The sequence below is a fragment of the Monodon monoceros genome, unplaced genomic scaffold, assembly GCF_005190385.1.
Source record: "Monodon monoceros isolate NGI ecotype Baffin Bay Population unplaced genomic scaffold, NGI_Narwhal_1 Super_Scaffold_12, whole genome shotgun sequence".
Classification (NCBI taxonomy): domain Eukaryota; kingdom Metazoa; phylum Chordata; class Mammalia; order Artiodactyla; family Monodontidae; genus Monodon; species Monodon monoceros.
The window spans coordinates 124,791,924-124,814,213 of NW_021703768.1; the positions used below are offsets into that span (position 1 = coordinate 124,791,924).

At 40.0% G+C, this 22,290-nt stretch overlaps 1 protein-coding gene across 5 annotated transcripts in view; it reads right to left on the reverse strand.

Annotated features, from left to right (window-relative positions):
- Nucleotides 1-22,290, reverse strand: part of HTR4 (5-hydroxytryptamine receptor 4) — a 181,332-nt gene that overhangs the window by 57,835 nt on the left and 101,207 nt on the right. For all 5 annotated transcript variants that reach the window (XM_029217424.1, XM_029217425.1, XM_029217420.1 and 2 more), the window contains 2 exons: nucleotides 20,610-20,735; nucleotides 19,128-19,328 (listed from right to left, as the gene is read on the reverse strand). In XM_029217424.1, the coding sequence (XP_029073257.1) occupies nucleotides 19,128-19,328; nucleotides 20,610-20,735 (327 nt within the window). The remainder of the gene's footprint in view (nucleotides 1-19,127; nucleotides 19,329-20,609; nucleotides 20,736-22,290) is intronic.

Consider the following 22,290-nt stretch of genomic DNA (forward strand, 5'->3'; position numbering starts at 1 on the left):
AGGCCCGTGAGCCATGGCTGCTGAGCCTGCGCGTCCGGAGCCTGTGCTCCGCAACAGGAGAGGCCACAACAGTGAGAGGCCCGCGTACCGCAAAAAAAAAATAATAATAAAATTGAGTTCTAGTGTTAACTGACCCTTAAAATGCTAACTTTTGTCTACAGATCAAGGACCAGATACAAATCAGAAAACTTGATCTTTACCTATCATGGTTGCTTTTTAATATTTATATTTGGATTATATTACCAGTGCTAATAACAAATATATTTGTCCTATTATGAACTGCCTCCCAAACACATGTACAACACAAATACACAGAAGTAGCTAGTTAAATTTGCAAGTTATTTGGAGTTTAGGCAAAGCACACTTGCTGAGTTAATAATAAGAGTTACTTTTCATTTACTTACCAAGAGGTCTACCTGTATTATCTCATTTGGTCCTCACAACTACTTCTGAAATAGGAACTATAAATGCACCCCTTTCACAGATGAGGAAACAGAAACACAGAAGTGCTAAGATTTGTCCAAGGTCCCACTGGTGGTAAGAACCAAGCTGGGATCTGGCCCAGGCAGCCTGACACAAGGGTCAGAAGGTTAATTTCACTACTATCACTTCACTCTGCCACCTTCCCAAAATCCCCAAGGGATTATTCTAATTCTTTACAAGCCACTTTGGAAACATAAAAACATTGAATCTCAAAACTTGAAGGATCCTCAAAATCCTGAAATCCCCAAGTCCCCTCTAAAATGAGGTATATCCAAGCCTGCATGAATGCACTAAGGACTGGGAATTCACCAAGTCCTACAACAGTACATTCTAAACTCAAGGCTCTCCTGAAGTTAAAAAGGTCTCCTCCAAAATGGATTTTCTGTAACTTCCAGTTTTACCCTCTGTCTCAATTTAAAATTTCTATCTCTAATTCTTCTTCTGCACAGTACTCCTACAGATATCTGAAGAGAGCTTCTACATTCCTCTTAAGTTTTATTTTCTGCAGGTAAAAATATTCACAGTTGTATTCAACCAGGGTTGATTCTGCATGCCAAAGGATATTTGGTAATGTATGGAGACATATTTTGTTGCCATAACTGGAAAGGGTGATGCTACTGGCAACCAGTGGGTAAAGATCAGGGATGCTGCCAAATGTCTTACAAGGCACAAGACAGCACCCTACAACGAAGAATCATCTGGTCTACAAGGACAGTAGTGCCACATTTGAGAAACTTCGGTTTAGAGGAGGTGATTTTCACCAACAGCAGGGGCTCTGTGTCCTCTGTATGTTACAGTGTGCCATTCCCTCTTAAGAGTGGGAGCCACAAGGAGAGCATAATACTCTGGTGTATCCTATACAGACCAGAAAAGAAAGAACGTCACCTTCTACCCTGCCTGCCATAACTTAATACAACCTGTGGGACACCCAGCAGTACAAGACACCTGCACCTTCTCAGGGCTATGATCTAGGACAGGAGGTGAGAAAAGTCTACCCTAACTGATTTATAAGTTCCAGAGATGTTTGCCTGTTCACAATTGTATCCTCAATGTCTAGTACAATGCTAGATATAGAGTTATGCTCACAAAAGGGCTGAATAAATAGTAAACCCTGAATAACTACCAATTAAAATAAATTACATTAAAATGTGGAACCAGGTTTTTGGGATGTGAAAGGTCATATTTAGTAGAGGGATGGGGAAAGGCTATCTCCAATAAGTGTCTTTTAAGTTGGATTTCAGAGACTGGGCAAGGACAGTGGAGGAGGAAGTATAATCCAGTTGCTATAAAGAGCATGGACAAAGACCCGGACACAGAAATTGTATATATATAAATATACATCCATCTATAAATATACATGCATGTATCCACATACCCATATAAATATAACAGAGTACAAGTTAGCTGGATGGTAGAGTGTTTATATGGAAGTAGAAGAAGTAAGCCTAGAAAACTGGCTGAAGGGCAGATTTCAGAGCAATGGTTCTCCAACATAGTGTGCTTCAGAATCTAGGTACCTAGAGAGCTTGTTGAAACACCGATTGTGGGTAGATCTTGAATGGGGCCCAAGAATTTGCATTTCTGATACGTTCTCAAGTGATGTTGCTGCTGGTGGTTTGGAGATCACACTTTGAGAACTACTGTCTTAGAGGTTTTTGAGTGCTATACTCGGAGGAATCACCAAAAGTTCTTTTTGAACTAGAAAATGTCCATCACAATCAACACTGCTCTACCAAAGGAGCTGAATTACAACAAACTCAAGAGACAGAGTGGTTGGTTCACAGGCTAGGTGGATAGTATTCATCAGAAAAACCAATTCTGTCTCATCTCAGGACTAATCTATTAGGTCTGTTCTCTAGACTTCCATTGGACAATTGGCATTCTTTTTTAACTAGAAAACTTTTACACAGTGGTTAAGTAAATGTTCAAATGACAAGTGAGGTTCCAGATGGTCAGGATTAACTAAAATGTAGCAAGGATATTTACAAAGTAATATCTTATGCAAAACATTTCTAAGTATTGCTCACAAAACTCCATTAAAACCCACTTTGGTAGACCAGCCATCAGCTTCCCCAACCACAGCCATGTGTAAATGTGTGAGCAAATTGCTTTTAAATGTCTCTGGGGACACAATTTACTTTGACAACTCTTAGAAGGCAGTCATGTATTTTAAGTTCCATGCTAATCTCTTCCCCACTCTTCCCGCAATTAAGAAAAATTCTTCCTCCTCACTTCCTGCCCTCCCAAGCACAGTGAAGGCAGAAAGAGCAAACAGAACAACCTGGAACCCTAGACTCTCAGAATCAGAGGAGATTTTAGCAGTCATCATACGTTTTTGCATCTGGGTACCAACTCTGTGGTCTTGGGATCAGTTACTTAACCTCTCCAAGATTCAGTTTCCTCATCTGTAAAGTGGAGATCATTATGTCCAGCTCATTGACTGGCTGTGGGAATTGATGAAATAATACGTTTAAAACTTAGGAAGTTCCTGGCACATAAAGCTTAATAAAAAGCAGTTACTATTTTTATTCTCAGACCCTCTGATCTTATATGTATACATATACTTATTTCATGCATGTTACTGTAAACAAAGTTAAATACATTTTGGAACCAGGGACTCTAAATTATTTAACAAATAAAATAGAAGCCACTGGGTTCAACATCTCTCTTAGTAGTTGATTCTAAGAAACAAAAGGTAAATGAGTTGGTCCCTAAAGGTGAATGGAAACGGTAAGACCATACTGGCTACAATCAATGGGGTTGATTAGATGTAGTATCCTCTCATAGACTTAATCTAGGCCCAGTTCTTCTAACTGAGATGGCTGAAGACAGCATCTTGGGTGATCACTGAGCCCAAATTTCCAATCAAGATCAGCTAAAGACCCCTCCCACCCCCCAGGCCTGAGTGAGCCAGAGCCCCCTAATCAGCTGCTACTTTAACCCGGTCCTGTCTGGGTGGGGAACAGACGCCCTCAGGTGACCTAGATGTAAAGGCAGGGCCAAATCCAAAGCTGAACCCCAGGAGCTCTGCGAACAAAGAAGAGAAAGGGAAATTTCTCGCAGAAGGCTCAGGAGCAGCGGATTAAATCTCCACAATCAACCTGATGTACCCTGCATCTCTAGAATACCTGAAGAGACAACAAATCATCCCAAAATTGAGGTGGTGCACTTTGGTATCAACTGTAGACTTAGGGTTTCCTTTCTGCATCTAATTTGTTTCTGATTTTATGTTTATCTTAGTTTAGTATTTAGAGCTTATTATCATTGGTAGATTTGTTTACTGATTTGGTTGCTCTCTTCCTTTTTATATATATATATATTTTTTTTTTTTCCTTTTTCTCTTTTTGTGAGTGTGTATGTGTATGCTTCTTTGTGTGATTTTTTCTCACTATAGCTTTGCTTTTACCACTTATCCTAGGGTTCTGTCTGTCCTTTTTTTTTTTTTTTTAAGTATAGTTTTAGCACTTGCTATCATTGGTGGATTTGTTTATTGGCTTGGCTGCTCTCTTCTTTCTTTTTATTACTCTTTTATTTTTTTATTATTATTATTTTTTTGTGGTACACGGGCCTCTTACTGCTGCGGCCTCCCTTCTTGCGGAACACAGGCTCTGGATGCGTAGGCCCAGCGGCCATGGCCAACGGGCCCAGCCGCTCTGCGACATGCAGGATCCTCCCGGACCGGGGCACGAACCCGCGTCCCCCGCATCGGCAGGTGGACTCCCAACCACTGTGCCACCGGGAAGCCCTATTTTTTTTATTTTTAATAATATTCTTTTATTTTAATAACATTATCTGATTTATTTATTTATTTTTCTTTCATTCTCTTTTTTTCTTCCTTTTCTTATGAGCCATGTGGCTGGCAGGGCCTTGGTGCTCCGGTCAGGTGTCAGGCCTGAGCCTCTGAGGTGGGAGAGCCGAGTTTATGACATTGGTCCACCAGAGACCTCCCAGCCCCATGTAATATCAATCGGCGAGAGCTCTCCCAGAGATCTCCATCTAAATACTAAGACCTGGCTCTACTCAACGGCCAGCAAGCTGCAGTGCTGGACACCCCATGCCAAACAACTACAAGACAGGAACAAAACCCGACCCATTTGCAGAGAGACTGCCTAAAATCATAATAAGTCCACAGACACCCCAAAACACACCACCGGATGTGGTCCTCCCCATAAGAAAGACAAGATCCAGCCTCATCCGTCAGAACACAGGCACCAGTCCCTTCCACCAGGAAGCCTACACAACCCACTGAACCTACCTTACCCACTGGGGGCAGACACCAAAAACAACAGGAACTACGAACCTGCAGCCTGTGAAAAGGAGACCCCAAATGCAATAAATTAAGCAAAGTGAGAAGACAGAGAAATACAGAGCAGATGAAGAAGCACGGTAAAAACCAACCAGACCAAACAAATGAAGAGGAAACAGGAAGTCTACCTGAAAAAGAATTCAGAGTAATGATAGTAAAGATATCCAAAATCTTGGAAATAGAATGGAGAAAATACAAGAAACGTTTAACAAGGACCTAGAAGAACTAAAGAGCAAACAAACAATGATGAACAAAACAATAAATGAAATTACAAATGCTCTAGAAGGAATCAATAGCGGAATAACTGAGACAGAAGAACAGATAAGTGACCTGGAAGATAAAACAGTGGAAATAGCTACTGCAGAGCAGAATAAAGAAAAAAGAATGAAAAGAATTCAGGAAAGTCTCAGAGACCTCTGGGACAACATTAAATGCACCAACATTTGAATTATAGGGGTCCCAGAAGAAGAAGAGAAAAAGAAAGGGACTGAGAAAATATTTGAAGAAATTATATTTAAAAACTTCCCTAATATGGGGGAAAGGGAATAGTCAACCAAGTCCAGGAAGTGCAGAGAGTCCCATACAGGATAAATCCAAGGAGAAACATGCCAAGACACATATTAATCAAACTATCAAAAATTAAATACAAAGAAAAAATATTAAAAGCAGCAAGGGAAAAATAACAAATAACATACAAGGGACTCCCCATAAGGTTAACCGCTGATCTTTCAGCAGAAACTCTGCAAGCCAGAAGGGAGTGGCAGGACATATTTAAAGTGATGAAAGGGAAAAGTCTACAACCAAGTTTATTCTACTCAGCAAGGGTCTCCTTCAGATTCGATGGAGAAATTAAAACCTTTACAGATAAGCAAAAGCTAAGCGAATTCAGCACCACCAAACCAGGTTTACAACAAATGGTAAATGAACTTCTCTAGGCAAGAAACACAAGGGAAGGAAAAGACCTACAATAACAAACCCAAAGCAATTAAGAAAATGTGAAAAAGAACATACATATTGATAACTACCTTAAATGTAAATGGATTAAATGCTACAACCAAATGATATATACTGGCTGAATGGATACAAACACAAGACCCATATATATGCTGTCTACAAGAGACCCAACTCAGACCTAGGGACACATATACACTGAAAGTGAAGGGGATGGAAAAAGATATTCCATGCAAATGCAAATCAAAAGAAAGTTAGAGTAGCAATTCTCATATAACACAAAATACACTTTTTAAAATAAAGACTATTACAAGAGACAAAGAAGAACACTACAGAATGATCAAGGGATCAATCCAAGAAGAAGAAGATATAACAACTGTAAACATTTATGCACCCAACATAGGAGCACTTCAATTCATAAGGCAAATGCTAACATCCATAAAAGGGGAAATCGACAGAAACACAATCATAGTAGAGGACTTTAACACCCCACTTTAACCAATAGATAGACTATCCAAAATAAAAATAAATAAGGAAACACAAGCTTTAAATGATACATTAAACAAGATGGACATGATATTTATAGGACATTCTGTCCAAAAACAACAGAATATACTTTCTTCTCAAGTGCTCATGGAATTCTCTAGGACAGATCATATCTTGGGTCACAAATCAAGCCTTGGTAAATATAAGAAACTTGAAATCATATCAACTATCTTTTCCGACCACAACGCTATGAGACTAGATATCAATTATAGGAAAAAATCTGTAAAAAATACAAACACGTGGAGGCTAAATAATACACTAATAAATAACCAAGAGAACACTGAAGAAATCAAAGAGGAAATCAAAAAATACCTAGAAACAAATGACAATGAAAACCCGATGACCCAAAACTTATGGAATGCAGCAAAAGCAATTCCACTGTATTGTTTATAGCAATACGATCCTACCTCAAGAAACAAGAAACATCTCAAATAAACAACCTAACCTTACACCTAAAGCAATTAGAGAAACAAGAACAAAAAAATCCCAAAGATAGCGGAAGGAAAGAAACCATAAAGATCAGATCAGAAATAAATGTAAAAGAAATGAAGGAAATGATAGCAACAATCAATAAAACTAAAAGCTGGTTCTTTAAGAAGATAAACAAAATTGATAAACCATTAGCCAGACTCATCAAGAAAAAAAAGGGAGAAGACTCAAATCAATTGAATTAGAAATGATAAAGGAGAAGTAACAACAGACACTGCAGAAATACAAAGGATCATGAGAGATTATTACAAGCAACTATATGCCAATAAAATGGAAAACCTGGAAGAAATGTACAAATTCTTAGAAAAGCACAACCTTCCAAGACTGAACCAGGAAGAAATAGAAAATATAAACAGACCAATCACAAGCACTGAAATTGAAACTGTGATTAAAAATCTTCCAAGAAACAAAAGCCCAGGACCAGATGGCTTCACAGGCAAATTCTATCAAACATTTAGAGAAGAGCTAAAACCTATCATTCTCAAGCTCTTCCAAAATATAGCAGAGGGAGGAACACTCCCAAACTCATTCTACGAGGCCACCATCACCCTGATACCAAAACCAGACAAAGATGTCAGAAAAAAAAGAAAACTATACGCCAATGTCAATGATGAACATAGATGCAAAAATCCTCAACAGAATACTAGCAAATATAAGCCAACAGCACATTAAAAGGATCATACACCATGATCAAGTGGGGTTTATTCCAGGAATGCAAGGATTCTTCAATGTATGCAAATCAATCAATGTGATAAACCATATTAACAAATTGAAGGAGAAAAACCATATGATCATCTCAATTGATGCAGAAAAGGCTTTCGACAAATTTCAACACCCATTTATGATAAATGCCCTCCAGAAAGTAGGCATAGAGGGAAGTTACCTCAACATAATAAAGGCCATATATGACAACCCTACAGCCAACATCGTTCTCAATAGTGAAAAACGGAAAGCATTTCCACTAAGATCAGGAACAAGACAAGGTTGTCCACTCTCACCGCTAGTATTCAACACAGTTTTGGAAGCTCTAGCCACGGCAATCAGAGAAGATAAAGAAATAAAAGTAATCCAAATTGGAAAAGAAGAAGTTAAGCTGTCACTGTTTGCAGATGATATGATGTTATACATAGAGAATCCGAAAGATGTTACCAGAAAACTACTAGAGCTAATCAATGAATTTGGTAAAGCAGCAGGATACAAAATTAACGCACAGAAATCTCTTGCATTCCTATACACTAATGATAAAAAATCTGAAAGAGAAATTAAGGAAACACTCCCATTTACCACTGCAACAAAAAGAATAAAATACCTAGGAATAAACCTACCTAAGGAGACAAAAGACCTGTATGCAGAAAACTAAAAGACACTGATGAAAGAAATTAAAGATGATACAAACAGATGGAGAGATATACCATGTTCTTGGATTGGAAGAATCAACATTGTAAAAATTACTGTACTACCCAAAGCAATCTACAGATTCAATGCAATCCCTATCAAACTACCACTGGCATTTTTCACAGAAGTAGAACAAAAAATTTCACAATTTGTATGGAAACACAAAAGACCCCGAATAACCAAAGCAATCTTGAGAATGAAAAACGGAGCTGGAGGAATCAGCCTCCCTGACTTCAGACTATACTACAAAGCTACAGTAATCAAGACAGTATGGTACTGGCACAAAAACAGAAATATAGATCAATGGAACAGGATAGAAAGCCCAGAGATAAACCCACGCACATATGGTCACCTTATCTTTGATAAAGAAGGCAAGAATATATAGTGGAGAAAAGAAAGCCTCTTCAATAAGTGGTGGTGAGAAAACTGGACAGCTACATGTAAAAGAATGAAATTAGAACAGTCCCTAATACCATACACAAAATTAAACTCAAAACGGATTAAAGACCTAAATGTAAGGCCAGACACCATCAAACTCTTAGAGTAAAACATAGGTAGAACACTCTATGACATAAATCACAGCAAGATCCTTTTTGACCCACCTCCTAGAGAAATGGAAATAAAAACAAAAATAAACAAATGGGACCTAATGAAACTTCAAAGCTTTTGCACAGCAAAGGAAACCATAAACAAGACCAAAAGACAACCCTCAGAATGGGAGAAAATATTTGCAAATGAAGCAGCTGACAAAGTATTAATCTCCAACACATACAAGCAACTCATGCAGCTCAATATCAAAAAAGCAAACAACCCAATCCAAAAATGGGCAGAAGACCTAAACAGACATTTCTCCAAAGAAGATATACAGATTGCCAACAAACACATGAAAGAATGCTCAACATCATTAATCATTAGAGAAATGCAAATCAAAACTACAATGAGGTATCATCTCACACAGGTCAGAATGGCCATCATCAAAAGATCTACAAACAATAAATGCCGGAGTGGGTGTGGAGAAAAGGGAACCATCTTGCACTGTAGGTGGGAATGTAAATTGATACAGCCACTATGGAGAACAGTATGGAAGTTCCTCAAAAAACTACAAATAGAACAACCATATGACTCAGCAATCCCACTACTGGGCATATACCCTGAGAAAACCATAATTCAAAAAGAGTCATGTACCAAAATGTTCATTGCAGCTCTATTTACAATAGCCAGGACATGGAAGCAACCTAAGTGTCCATCAACAGATGAATGGATAAAGAAGATGTGGCACATATATACAATGGAATATTACTCAGCCATAAAAAGAAGTGAAATTGAGTTTTTTGTAGCGAGGTGGATGGACCTAGAGACTGTCATACAGAGTGAAGTAAGTCAGAAAGAGAAAAACAAATACTGTATGCTAACACATATATATGGAATCTGAAAAAAAAAATGGTTCTGAAGAACCTAGGGGCAGGACAGGAATAAAGACGTAGAGAATGGACTTGCGGACACGGGGAGGGAGAAGGGTAAGCTGGGACGAAGTGAGAGAGTGGCATGGACATACACACACTACTGAATGTAAAATAGCTAGTGGGAAGCAGCTGCATAGCACAGGGAGATCAGCTTGGTGCTTTGTGAATACTTAGAGGGGTGGGATAGGGAGGATGGGAGGGAGGAAGACGCAAGAGGGAAGAGATATGGGGATATATGTATATGTGTAACTGATTCACTTTCTTATAAAGCAGAAACTAACACACCATTGTAAAGCAATTATACTCCAATAAAGATGTTAAATAAGAAAAAAAAAAAAAAAAGGATGGCCACTTCTCTCATCCAGAGGTAAGGCATATGCCCCCTTCCCACAGGGCTGCCCTGTGACTTGTTTGACCAACAGAGTACATTGGAAGTGTTGTATGCCAGTCCGAGGCTCAACTGTTAAGAGGACCCTTGGTTTCTCAGATCCAGGAGCTGTCACATAAAAAATCTAGCATGCATCAACATGAGATCATGAATAGGGACCAAAGGGCAGAGACTCCCTTCTGTCAGAGATATGGATTGGTTCTCCATCTCTGTCCTGGCTTTTTTGTTTTTCGGGGGGTTTTTGTTGGCCATGCCCCGTGACTTGCAGGATCTTAGTTTTCCAACCAGGGAGTGAACCCAGGCCCCAGCTGTGAAAGAGCCAAGTCCTAACCACTGGACTGCCAGGGAACTCCATCCTCGTTTTTTATAGTACCTTGGAGATATCTGTGACATAGCATTTTTCTAACTGTAATAATTATCCACTTCCTTCTCTGTTACAATTACTACTATTCCTACTATACACACCACCTATTTTTTGAGAACATACTCTGTGTCAGAAGTATATTCTACATTATATCTAATTCCTACAGCAACTCTGCAAGGCAACATTCAACATCCACATTTTAAATATAAGGAAACTGAGGCCCACAGAATTTAATCCATTTGCCCAACATCACACAGCCAGGGTATGGTAAAACTGGGACTTAAACCTACATTTGCCAAAGTCCATGCCGTAGTAATGCTGACAAAAAGCAAGGTTAGACAAAAGTGACCCTGTCTAGGAAGAGGAAGGAAAGTATGCAGTGCCCTTTAAGCTTTTTTAGCTGAGGACACAAGAAAAAAGACATATTTAAAGATTAACCTGATAGATAAGATAATACACAGGAATAATAACTAAGAAGCTACTGCAATAATCCAAAATGGGATGAAAAAATGTATAAAGAGGAGGAAGATGGATTTGAAAGATATTTATGAAAATATAGCTATGACTTGGCATCCAGCTGGTCATGGTAAATAAATTAAAGATGTCCTCAGACAATTACCTTTAAATGACTAAAAGTTGACTAATAAATGCACCTTTGATGTACAAAGTGGAAGAGGATATCTGTTTACAATGGAAATTTCCATTCTGAGCACACTGGGTTTGAGAAGACAGAAAGATGCTTAAGGCAAGATGTCGAACAGGCAGCTAGCTGTTCAACAGAGGCAGAGGACCCAGCATGGGACAAGACTGCAGGAGAGATGAGGGCAGGCAAGCAAAGCCACAGGACGGGTGAGGTCTCCAAAAAAGAGAAGGGAGATACCCAGGGCTGGAAGGCTGAGGGTCTAACCTTGAAGGACACTCAGCTATGCAAATAGGAAGAAAAAGACAAGTATCAGTGTCTAGGAAGGCACCCACAAGAGTCACCAGGAATTTGCATTGGGAAAGGGAAACAATAATGGAATAATAACTGTAGTTAACATTTATTGAATGCTTACTAGTTGCCACATACTAGTTTACGTTCTTTGCATATAATCAGTAATTTAGTCTTCACAAACTCCAAATGGAATATACTATAATTAATACAATTTTGCCGATGAGAAGATTAAACTCAGAGAATTTCAATAACTTCCTTAAGATCATACAGTTGGTAACTGGTCAATCTGGGATTGAATCCAGGAAACCTAGCATCCCAGGCCTCGTTCTTATATATCTATATATCAAGATTTCTAAAAGGGGAGAAAAGCTAACACTAAAGTCATATCAAACCACAAGTCACATCTGAGAGCATTCTATGCTCAGCTAAACATGCCTGGAGCAGCTACTGGGGATCTGTAAGAAGAACACAGAAACAGATGAGATAAAGGCTGACTCTCAAGGAGCTGGTAGTCTAGGGTAAGACAGATAAATAAACCAATTATTAAAGTGAGTGATAACTGCTATGTTAATATTTAACATTCTATGGGAGCTCAGAGAAAGAAATAACAAATTTTCTTTGGGAATGAAGCTCAGCCAGTTAGTGGAGAAGGTGAGTATTGAAGAAGGGTGGATGGTACACCAGGAAAAGAAAAGAAACTCAAGACACAGGTGCAACATGGAATTACGAGGAAACACACCATACTCAGGAAATGATAACAGACCACTCATGGGTGGGAGTAGAGATAGGAAAGACAAAGACTGAGGATAATTCTGGGAAAAGGACTGAAAGATAAGCTAAGAATTTAGCCTATATTTGATAATGTGAAACTGAAAAACCTCTGGGGCTTTGCACATGCTGATTTCTAGAACTGTCGCTCCCCATACCTCACCCTCTCCCCCTTCCCCTACTGGCATCTACATCATCTACAGATCCCAGCTTCAGCATCACTTTTTCTGAAAGCTTTCCCTGCACTGGAGGTCACATGCTCCAACAACTTCCTTGACTTCCCCTTATTCTATTTCAATGACCACCAATTTTACTATAACTACCTATTCACTATCTGTATTCTCCACTAGACTAAAATCTCTGTGATTCAGAACTTTTCTGATTGTTCACCACTGCACCTCCAGTGCTCTACTCACCTTGTGGCAATTAGTAAGCACTCAATAAGTATTTGATGAAATTAATATAAAAATAAGATTTCATATCCTCTAGCATGAAACTCAACAAATATTATTATTACATACAAAGCATGAACCTCAAAGAGTATGTGAGAAGGGGAAACTTATAATCCCCACTCCTTGTAGAAATGTATTTCAATCCTATTGGGAAAACAAATGTAATTGTGTGACACAAGTTCACAGTGACAGACACTTTTCATTTATACATTGCAAAATTGAGTTATGCTCCAGGGAGATCGTTAAGAAATGCAGGCACACTTATCTCCAGCACAGGATGAAATATGCAATCTTTAAGTCAGAATTGTATGTTTTACTGTACAAGCAAAATTGTTTTAAAAGAAAATCTGTGACTGAGAAACTGTTGGAGGATTTTTGCAGATAAAACACATCAAATTCCTGGGCTGCCAAGCGGAAGGGTGACAATTCAGATGGACATATCAAAGAGAAAATCTTGCAATGCTATAGATGATGGTATCCTCAATGAAGTGAAATAGCTTTTTTAAAGGGAACTATATTTGAGCCAAATGCAGGGCAAAATACAGCATGATCAGAGAAAGAGGATAGGAATGGTTAAAAGTCTGAGAAGTATGGCATATGAAGCCAGTGGAAGGATCTAGCAATATGTGGCATAATATAAAGAAGACTTGGGGATGACACACCTCTGTCATGTTGTAGAGGCTCCATAAAGATACCTGTAAGTCCTCTGGTCAGCTTAAGAGAAGTTGATATCTGCTATCCTCGTCTGCCCAACATCCCTCTTTCCAGAAGGAAATGCCATCTTCCTGCAACATATGCTTCTGGTAAAGCTGGCAGTCACAGTGCCTCACCTCTGACCAGCAACCTGATGTGTCATCCCCACCCCACGATGGTTAGTCATGAGGAGAGTGTCTGACTCAAGCAAAGCCAACCAAAGTTCTTCAATGAGAAATAGCATTTGTTTCTCTTCTTTGGACTCATGAGTTAAGGATGGTTTAAGACACATGTTTGCCTATAGCTATTTTTCTGAACACAGCCTGAGAATGAATCCAACAACAAAACAGCATAGGGACAAAGAGAGAGATATAAATATGGGTACAGACATAGAGAAATAGAGACAGAGAGGGAGACACAGAGAGAAAGAGAAGGAAAGAAGGAGACAAAAAGGAGAGGGAGACAGAGACACAGGGAGAGAGCTAGACTAGATGATAATGTTCAAGCCGTGCAGAGCCATGTCTGAAGCCTGACTTTTCAGCTATGAACCAATCAGTTTATTTTCTGTTACATGATGCTGAAAAAGACCTCAGTAATACATCATCCGAGAAGCAAGTTGGTAAAAACACTATACTCAGGCAATTCATTAGGATATATACAGAGAAAGCCCTCTTCAAAGTCTTATTTAATAAACCCATTTGAATAAACTAAAAACATGTTCATAACAAGTCTGCTTATTGTATGTGAAATGATTGGGATTTAGAGGGGGCTACTATTTACAGTTGTTAACTCTAGGGTGTACAGCGGTGGAAGTGGAGAGGAAGAAATGGGGACATTTTTACTTGTGAAATGATAACTTTTTTTTTTAAACAATGCTCAGGTATTATTATGATGATTTTTTAAAAACTGTGATGATTATAAAAGATCTTGTCGGAATAGATCAAACACAAGGTCATGAACTGGGGTGGGGTGATCGAAGATGACGGTGAGGGTCCTCACGAGGAAGAATCTGCCAACAGGAGATGGTGAAGGCTCCCTTGGGGGGAGATCCTAGGGCATTTTGTGAGGAGGCAGAGAGAACTCACTGGTCAGAAAGATGTCCATGCTCCCCACCTTGTTCTGACCTCAGAGGGAACTTCTAACACTAAAGTCAGAATGTTCTCAGCGATTTGAGGAATGTGCTGTCCCAGGAGCACTTTCAGCTAAAAGGCTATTGTGGACATGCTTACATTCAAGAAGTATTAACTTCTAGCAAAGAGAAAACTGAATACATATTTCAGAAATTAGTAAAAAAGAAGGCTCCCAACAAAAATCCAAATGACCATCCAGCCTAGCCAACACTACCCCCTACTGTGCCCATATAACCATTGTTAATAGTTTGGTACAATTTCATTCCTACTCTCTCTCACACTCACTCATTCATGTACACCCAGATACAAACATCTATATATTTACTTTATAAAAGTGGAATTAGGGCTTCCCTGGTGGCGCAGTGGTTGAGAGTCCACCTGCCAATGCAGGGGACACGGGTTTGTGCCCCGGTCCGGGAAGATCCCACATGCTGCGGAGCGGCTGGGCCCGTGAGCCATGGCCGCTGAGCCTGTGCGTCTGGAGCCTGTGCTCCGCAACGGGAGAGGCCACAGCGGTGAGAGGCCCGCGTACCGCAAAAAAAAAAAAAAAAAAAAAAAAGTCGAATTATTCTAAACATTAAAGTCTGAAACTTGCTTTTCTTCCCCACATAATAAACCAGTGATATCTTTCTAGGACAACACATGAGCTATTTCTCATGGTTTTTAATGGCTGCATTATATTCCACTTAAAAACCAGTACTCTGTTACAAATACCTGGTTGGTTTTAATTTTCACAGTAACTTCAGATTTAAAATAATCAACTGTATGTAAAGCTTTAATGCAGTTTTTGACCTCCCGTGACCCATACTATATGATGCATGTATTTAAATCATATTTTGGAAAATACTTCTAATGAGTCAATAAACTTTCATTAATAGGTTTCGATTCTCAAAGCACCAGGAAGCACAGTGGATAGAAGATGGTGGTTGGAGAAATGCGTTCAATAATATATTAATGAAGTCTTGCATTTTACTTTGCTACAGAAGTCTGCCATCTGGGTGGAATTAGGAATCAAGGTGAGCATTCTTGCTCGAGAGGCACTACCCTATATCAGTCACCCCCAAAGACTGAGGGCAGCTTTAGAGAGAAGGACAAGATACCTTGCTAGGAGTCACTTGGCAAGCAGCAACATCCCACCTCTCTGAGACATTCACTCTGTACTTCAGGCTGTCTCATGGCAGCCCAATTGTCATGCTGGGAGGAATACAGCAAAATAGAAGCTAGATGTAAATAAATCATACTCTTTCAGGCCAAAATGTCCTGTAACATCCAGAGTGAACCTTCTACCTCAATGAGAATGTCACTCTTGGGACAGGAAATGATGGGAGATAAATGGCAAGTTTCCAAGACTCCCAGAAGAAAACAAAACCATTTGACTCCATTTAACTTACAGTATTAGAATTTTGATGTCCACTATCAGAGAAGGAAATGGAATTATTGGCAGAACTATTAAAAAAAGAGAATGTGCTGAACGGTCCATTTGTTCAATGGTGTTTACAAAATACCTAAATCAGTGTTTATGTAATTACTAGTAAACTATCAATCTCCCAATTAAAAGGTAAGTTCTGTGAGGGGAGAAGCCTTGTCCTTATTCATGTCCTTGATCTTTTTCCTATTGGGGGAGATAGAGACATTTAAGAAAAAATTAAAGAAAAATCAATTGTGGTTTTAATCACAATTGCACTAAGTTTTCAAAGGAGAAGGATGGTTTTGATTGGCTCAGAGGGGACTTCTGCAAGGAAGAGAGGATTGAGCTAAAATGTGAAAGACATTCAAGAGAGGAGGGAGCAAAGGAGCTTTCTGGGCAGAGGGATGAGCCAAGGCTGAAGTGGCTGAGCACAGAGCACTGGAAAAAGAGAAAAAATGTCGAGTGAAGCTGGTGAAGGGCATGAAGGGCATGACGTGGGGATGGGAACATAGACAGGAAATAGATGGTGCAAAACCCTACAGGTCAAGGAGTTTGGTCTTATCCTCAGTGCAATGAACAGCCATTGAAGGGTTTTAAGCAAAGGAACAATGGGATAAGAGCTGCAGTATTAAAAGATCGCTGAGATCTTGTAAGTATCAAGCGGATTAGCAGGGATAAAATAGAGGATAAATTAGTGGGGATAAAATGGGAGATTGTTGCAGCGACATCCAAGAGATGATATTAGTTTGCACTAGGATGACAGAAATGGGAAGAAATAGACTAGGATCTGTGCAGGAAGAAAAATCAGTAGGACTTATCATTATTTAAATGTAGGGGATAAGGGAAGACCGCGTTAAGAGTAACTACCTGGTTTCTGGATGTGGCAGCTGCTGGAAAAGCCATTCATTGAGGAGGAGGTCCAAGTTTTGTAAGAAAGATCATGAGTTGTATGGATAGTTACAAGAAACTGGAACTAACATCCACTAACATGGAGGGCTGCACCAAGCTGGGCCAATGCTATGCCTTAAATGGATCATCTAGCTTCACCCTAACTGCCATCTGATAAAATATGTGCTACTGCCCCGCATTTTCAGAGGTGAGAAAACCGAGGCTCAGCAAGGCTTAGTAACTTATCACCATTCTCAGAGCTAAAAACTGGCTGAGCTGGGATTTGAACCTGGATTACCTCCGTTCTAAAGCCGATGGTTCTTAATTACCAGCCCATACTGCTTCATGACAACTGAGGCCTACTCAGGGAAAATTTCATGGTTTCAAAAGGTGATAGTCAACCTGGAACTCTGAAGCCAAACCTTCCTAGGAAACCTTCAATTCTTCTCTCAAGGCTGCCCAGAGAAAACCATCCACATCAGGAAGATGATTCTACGTTTTCTCCCATTCTTCACTCCCCACCCACTCAGGCTTTTTGCCCAAACCTCAAGGTTACCTCCAGGTAACCTGATCTCCTCAACTTTGCCTTCTCCAAGTTCCTATAATACTTTTAGTCTCACCACTTATTTTGGCAACTATCACATGCAGGCTACCCTGCAGGATGTCCATATATTTTCTGCTTCCTCACATTTTATTTTTTCTAATGTGAACTTTTTTTACAGTATATACCGACTGTCTTAAAAAGTCTTTCATGCACTGAAATCAGATTGTTGTAAATAAGCTAATAAACACAAATTTCAAATTGTGACACTATGGTTCTGCCTGCCAACCAACAGTTCTGTTTTACCCACGTTACCATCTCTAGTTGTAGAGTGAAATCTCATTATACATTGCATTTAAATTATGTACGTTCATCTATACATTCTTGGCAGAGCAAGAGAGAGAGAACATGTACAATTTAAATAGATCAGGCCATTACGCACGCCATTCTAATCAATAAGCACTTGTTCCATAAAATAGGAGATGAATTTGCTGTTCCCTCAGCTGGTTTCGGTCCCTAAGGATCTTTCACAGCATGAGTAATTACCTGGGAAAACTCTGATTTTAGTGTATAAAGGTACATTTTTTGTTTTATTTAAAAAAATGTTTATATCTTTATTGGAGTATAATTGCTTTACAATGTTGTGTTCGTTTCTGCTGTACAACAAAGTGAATCAGCTACACATATACATATGTCCCCATATCCCCTCCCTCTTGAGCCTCCCTCCCACCCTCCCTATCCCACCCCTCTAGGCTGTCACAAAGCATCAAGCTGATCCCCCTGTGCCATGCAGCTGCTTCCCACTAGCTATCCATTATACATTTGGTAGTGTATACATGTCAATGCTACTGTCTCACTTCGTCCCAGTTTCCCCTTCCCCCCGACCTCTTCCCCTTCCTCAAGTCTGTTCTCTACATCTGCATCTTTATTCCTGCCCTGCCACTAGGTTCATCAGTAAAAGGTATATATTTTAGATATAGCACAATCTCTAATTTTAAGTCAACTATTCTTCCTATTCCTCTATTAAAGAAACAGTGACCTATCCCAAGACTAGGTGGAAAGCTGGGTCTTCTGGACTAATCAAGAGACAGTAAGAGGTTGTCCCTGGCAATTCTGCTAACCTGAGATATTTCACACCACACTTTCTTTTGGGAACTACCCTTAAGATATGACTACAGTGATGGCAGCATATGTTAGTGCAATAGTATGACTTTTCAACTGCATTCTGACTTTATTATTGAATATAAATAAGCAAGAATTGGAAAATGAAAAGTGCTGATACAAATGGTAAACATGCACCTCCAACAAATGAGGGAAAGATAGAAATCATTAGGCCTCCTGAAGTCAAATGTGAAGAAGAAGAACACATTTATGCAACAAGAATTAAATGCTAGCTTGGGTCCAAAAAGCAAACAATTATTGGAGATTTTATAATCACCTTTGACTTTCTGGAAAAGAGGCTCCCCAGTCACAGGCACAAACCTAAATATGCACACAAAATGATGATACAGACACATTTTCAGAAGGTCATGTTCAAACAGAATACTATCATTCTGAACCACCCTGCTGCCTACTGAGCAGAGAGATTAATTCTTGCTTCTCAGCATCCTCAGAATTTTCTTCGTGCCATCAGTATACAACTTAGGGCTCTATCTGTGGGAAACAGGATTGCAGCTTAGACTGTAAGCTCCTTGCAGGCAGGTTCTTGGCCTTACTAATCTCTACGTCTGCAGCGCCTTAGAGACTGCCTGACTAAAAAGGGTGCTGTGCTAAAGCTGGAGAGTGAATGAATACGTGAATAGCCAGATTTACCTCTCTGAGATTCATTTCCTCTAATGAATTAGGGAAGAAAGAAAGACACAGCCCAATAGCCATCTGGCTGTTGTCTCCAGCACGGATCTCCACTACGCAAATGGCTCTGGCCTTACCTATCCAGAGAAATGCAGCACAGGTGAAAAATCGATGCCGTTGTGAGCAGGACATCTAGAGATGTCCGGACGAGGCAAAACATCTCCCCATAAATCCAGACGTCTTGAACCAGCTCAATGGCACCAAAGGGCATCACCAGCACTGACACCAGCAGATCCGCAAAGGCAAGAGACACAATGAAATAATTGGTTTTTATTTTCCTGTGGGTGGAAAAGTATAAGGGAGGAAGCAGTGGGAAGGATGAAGGAAGGAGGTTGGGGGAAAGGAGCAGGAGAGAAAAGAGGGGGGAAAGGAAGCAAAGAAAGAAGGAAAGAAGGGAGGGAAGAAAAGGAAAGAAAAGTCAGATGTGCAACATATTCTGTGAGATTCAGTTTCCCCTTCTGTCACATGCGTGGTCCAGTCACTTCAGGCTTCTCCAGACCCCTTTGCACCAGAAGCCCTCTCTTGCCCTCCCCTGTGACCACAATGGCCTGACTTGAGCCCCCGATGCACAGAGTCCCTGAGTCTCAAGGGTTTTTACAGGGTGCTCTCTCTCCCCACCATTGGCCTAGCTACACCCCATCTACCCTTTAGGCCTCGGTTTAGTCATTCTCAGAACACCCTCCCAAGGGGCCCCCTTAAAAAAAAGTGTCAAATTCCACCGTCTTCCACTCTTTGACTACCATGTGCCTCACATTTGCCACACTTGTTAGAATTTAGTTTTTACACTTTCTTGATTACAGCATGTCTTGCTTAAAGAGGAAGCAGCAGATGAGATAGCACTGCATCTTTTATCCCCCTTTACGGCTTGGTGGCTCTTAATCTAGCCTGCACACTAGAATCACCTAGTAAATTTTTCTAAGTATTGATGCCCAGGTCTCACCCCAGATCAATTAGTCCAGGGACTCTGTGTGATTAACCCACTTACCCACCCCCAAGTTTGCCAGATAAAATATAGGACGCCCAGTTAAATTTGAATTTCAGATAAACAACGAATAATTTTCTAATATAAGTATATCACAAATATTGCATGGGACATACTCATGCCACATATTAGTAATTTTAAAAGGGTCTTCAAGTGATTCTAAATGCAGCCAAGGATGAAGCGGAAAGAGCAGAAGACCCATGTTTAAATCCTAGATCAACTACTAGTCATCTACCCTTTCTCTGAACCAATTAATAAAGTGGGGAGGTTAGATTAGGTGTGCTCTCAGCAATTATATATAGAGTGATCACAACTATTACAGAAAAAAACAACATAGGAAACAGGAAAAAAGACAGGATAGAAATTCACTTATGTGCTTGTACTACTGGTTATGTTAGAACTATGGGATTATATGTGATTTTTTTCCATGCTCTATTTTCCAAACATCATTCCCATGAATCTTTTTCCCTTCATAATTACAAATTATAATGGAAATTATAAATTCAGACCTCAGTTTTCCAGGGACAGCCCAGAACTCCACCCAGGTTTCCTCATGAGGTTGCCTCACGTGACTCACCTGAGCTGCCTGTCCCTGCACACAGCCACCATCACCAGCAGGTTCCCCAAGACTGCCATCAGGATAACAGCCGACAGAAATGTGAGCAGCACAACTTTCTCCACTGACCCGAAACCCTCCTTAGAACTGGAAGACACACAAACACAAAGAATTGAAGGAAACTCTGAAACACAGGAAAGAAAATTAGTCTTTTCCTCATTCATCTTCAGGAAGGCAACTTCACTATCAAAGCTGTAACACACATGTACTGTGCACCTAATATATGCCAATGTCTGCACTTGTCACTTTACATGTTATCCTGGTTAACTCCTACATAATGAGGAGGCTCAGAGAGGTGGATTAACTATCTTGAGACTGCACAGTGATTCTCCACCAGAGAACTTGAGGCTTTCCTTCAGAGCACTGACCTCAGCTTGTGCTCAGAAATGTTTTTTGGTTGATTCTTGTTTGGCACACCTACTCAGCTAGGTTGTAAGCTCCATGGGGCAGGGACGTCGTCTGTTTTATCCACTGACAAATTCAATTTCAATGTATCACTCATATTTATCGAATGCAGGAAAGATGACTTTGAATGAGTGAATGACAGTAACTTGAACCACTGTGTGAATACAAGGACCACCCTGTTTTCAGTACCGCATCCCAGCCCACGCAGAAGCTGCTGTGTTCACGTGGGCTGTCCAAGGAGTAGGTCATGGCTGAAGGCTGTTCTTATATGGCTGACCTGGACAAACTGATCCCGTATTCTGCAAAGCCCATTGGAAAGACAGCAGACAATCAATAAACTCAGGGACTCCTTTCACTACCCTGAACTACATTTCTTTTGGTGCCCAATATAACAGTTCAAATTTGTGTTCTTATAAATTTCAGCAACTGATTTGATTCTATAAACCCTGCCCTCCTACTGTCAACTCAGCATTTTGTCTTACTAACTTGGAAGTGAGTGTCCCCTATCAATAAAAGCATAATGAATGCAGGTTATTCAGAAGCTACAGGAAAAGTTTCATTTTTAATAGAGTAGTAAAATGTTCTTTTTAAATGAAGTTTCAAAGGATCTTAAAACTCTTAGACCCAAACGCACATTTCAATACAGAGAAACTAAGGCCCAGAGAGGGGAACTGAGTTGTCAGAGTACGTTAGTGGCTAGTCTGGGAGAAGCTGCTTGTTCTGTAGGCCACTACTAGGAACACAGGTCCCATTGAACCAAGAAAGATCTGTCTTTACTGAGCTCTTCTGACTGAAAACCAAGATGGCTGCTGGTCCCAAATCGCAGCAGCCCATGAAGTCTGGGCTCTGGCTTTGTCCAAAACTTTTTCCATTAGGCCTGGCATGGAAGACAAGGTGACAACTGGAATAAGGAGTCAGAAAGTTCCACTCTGCTCACAAGTGGTTTTATTGCTTCACTGAAGTCCTTATGGCTAGGGTTCAGATGAAAAGAAATTTGAGGTACGTCCATCTAAACCACCCTTCCACACCTAAATTCCAACTATCGACAGTACAAATAATGGACAAGTAAGATTTAACTCAATGAGGAAAAAGAATTCAGTAGCATGCTTTGGCTCTCCAAAACTATTTTGATTTTAGGCCATGTTAATTTAGGTAAAGTGTCTAATAAAGGAGGTGATAATGCTCTTTCCCTTGTCCTTCTCAGAGGCTCTGACTCAGAGTCCCTCTGAAACTTGTT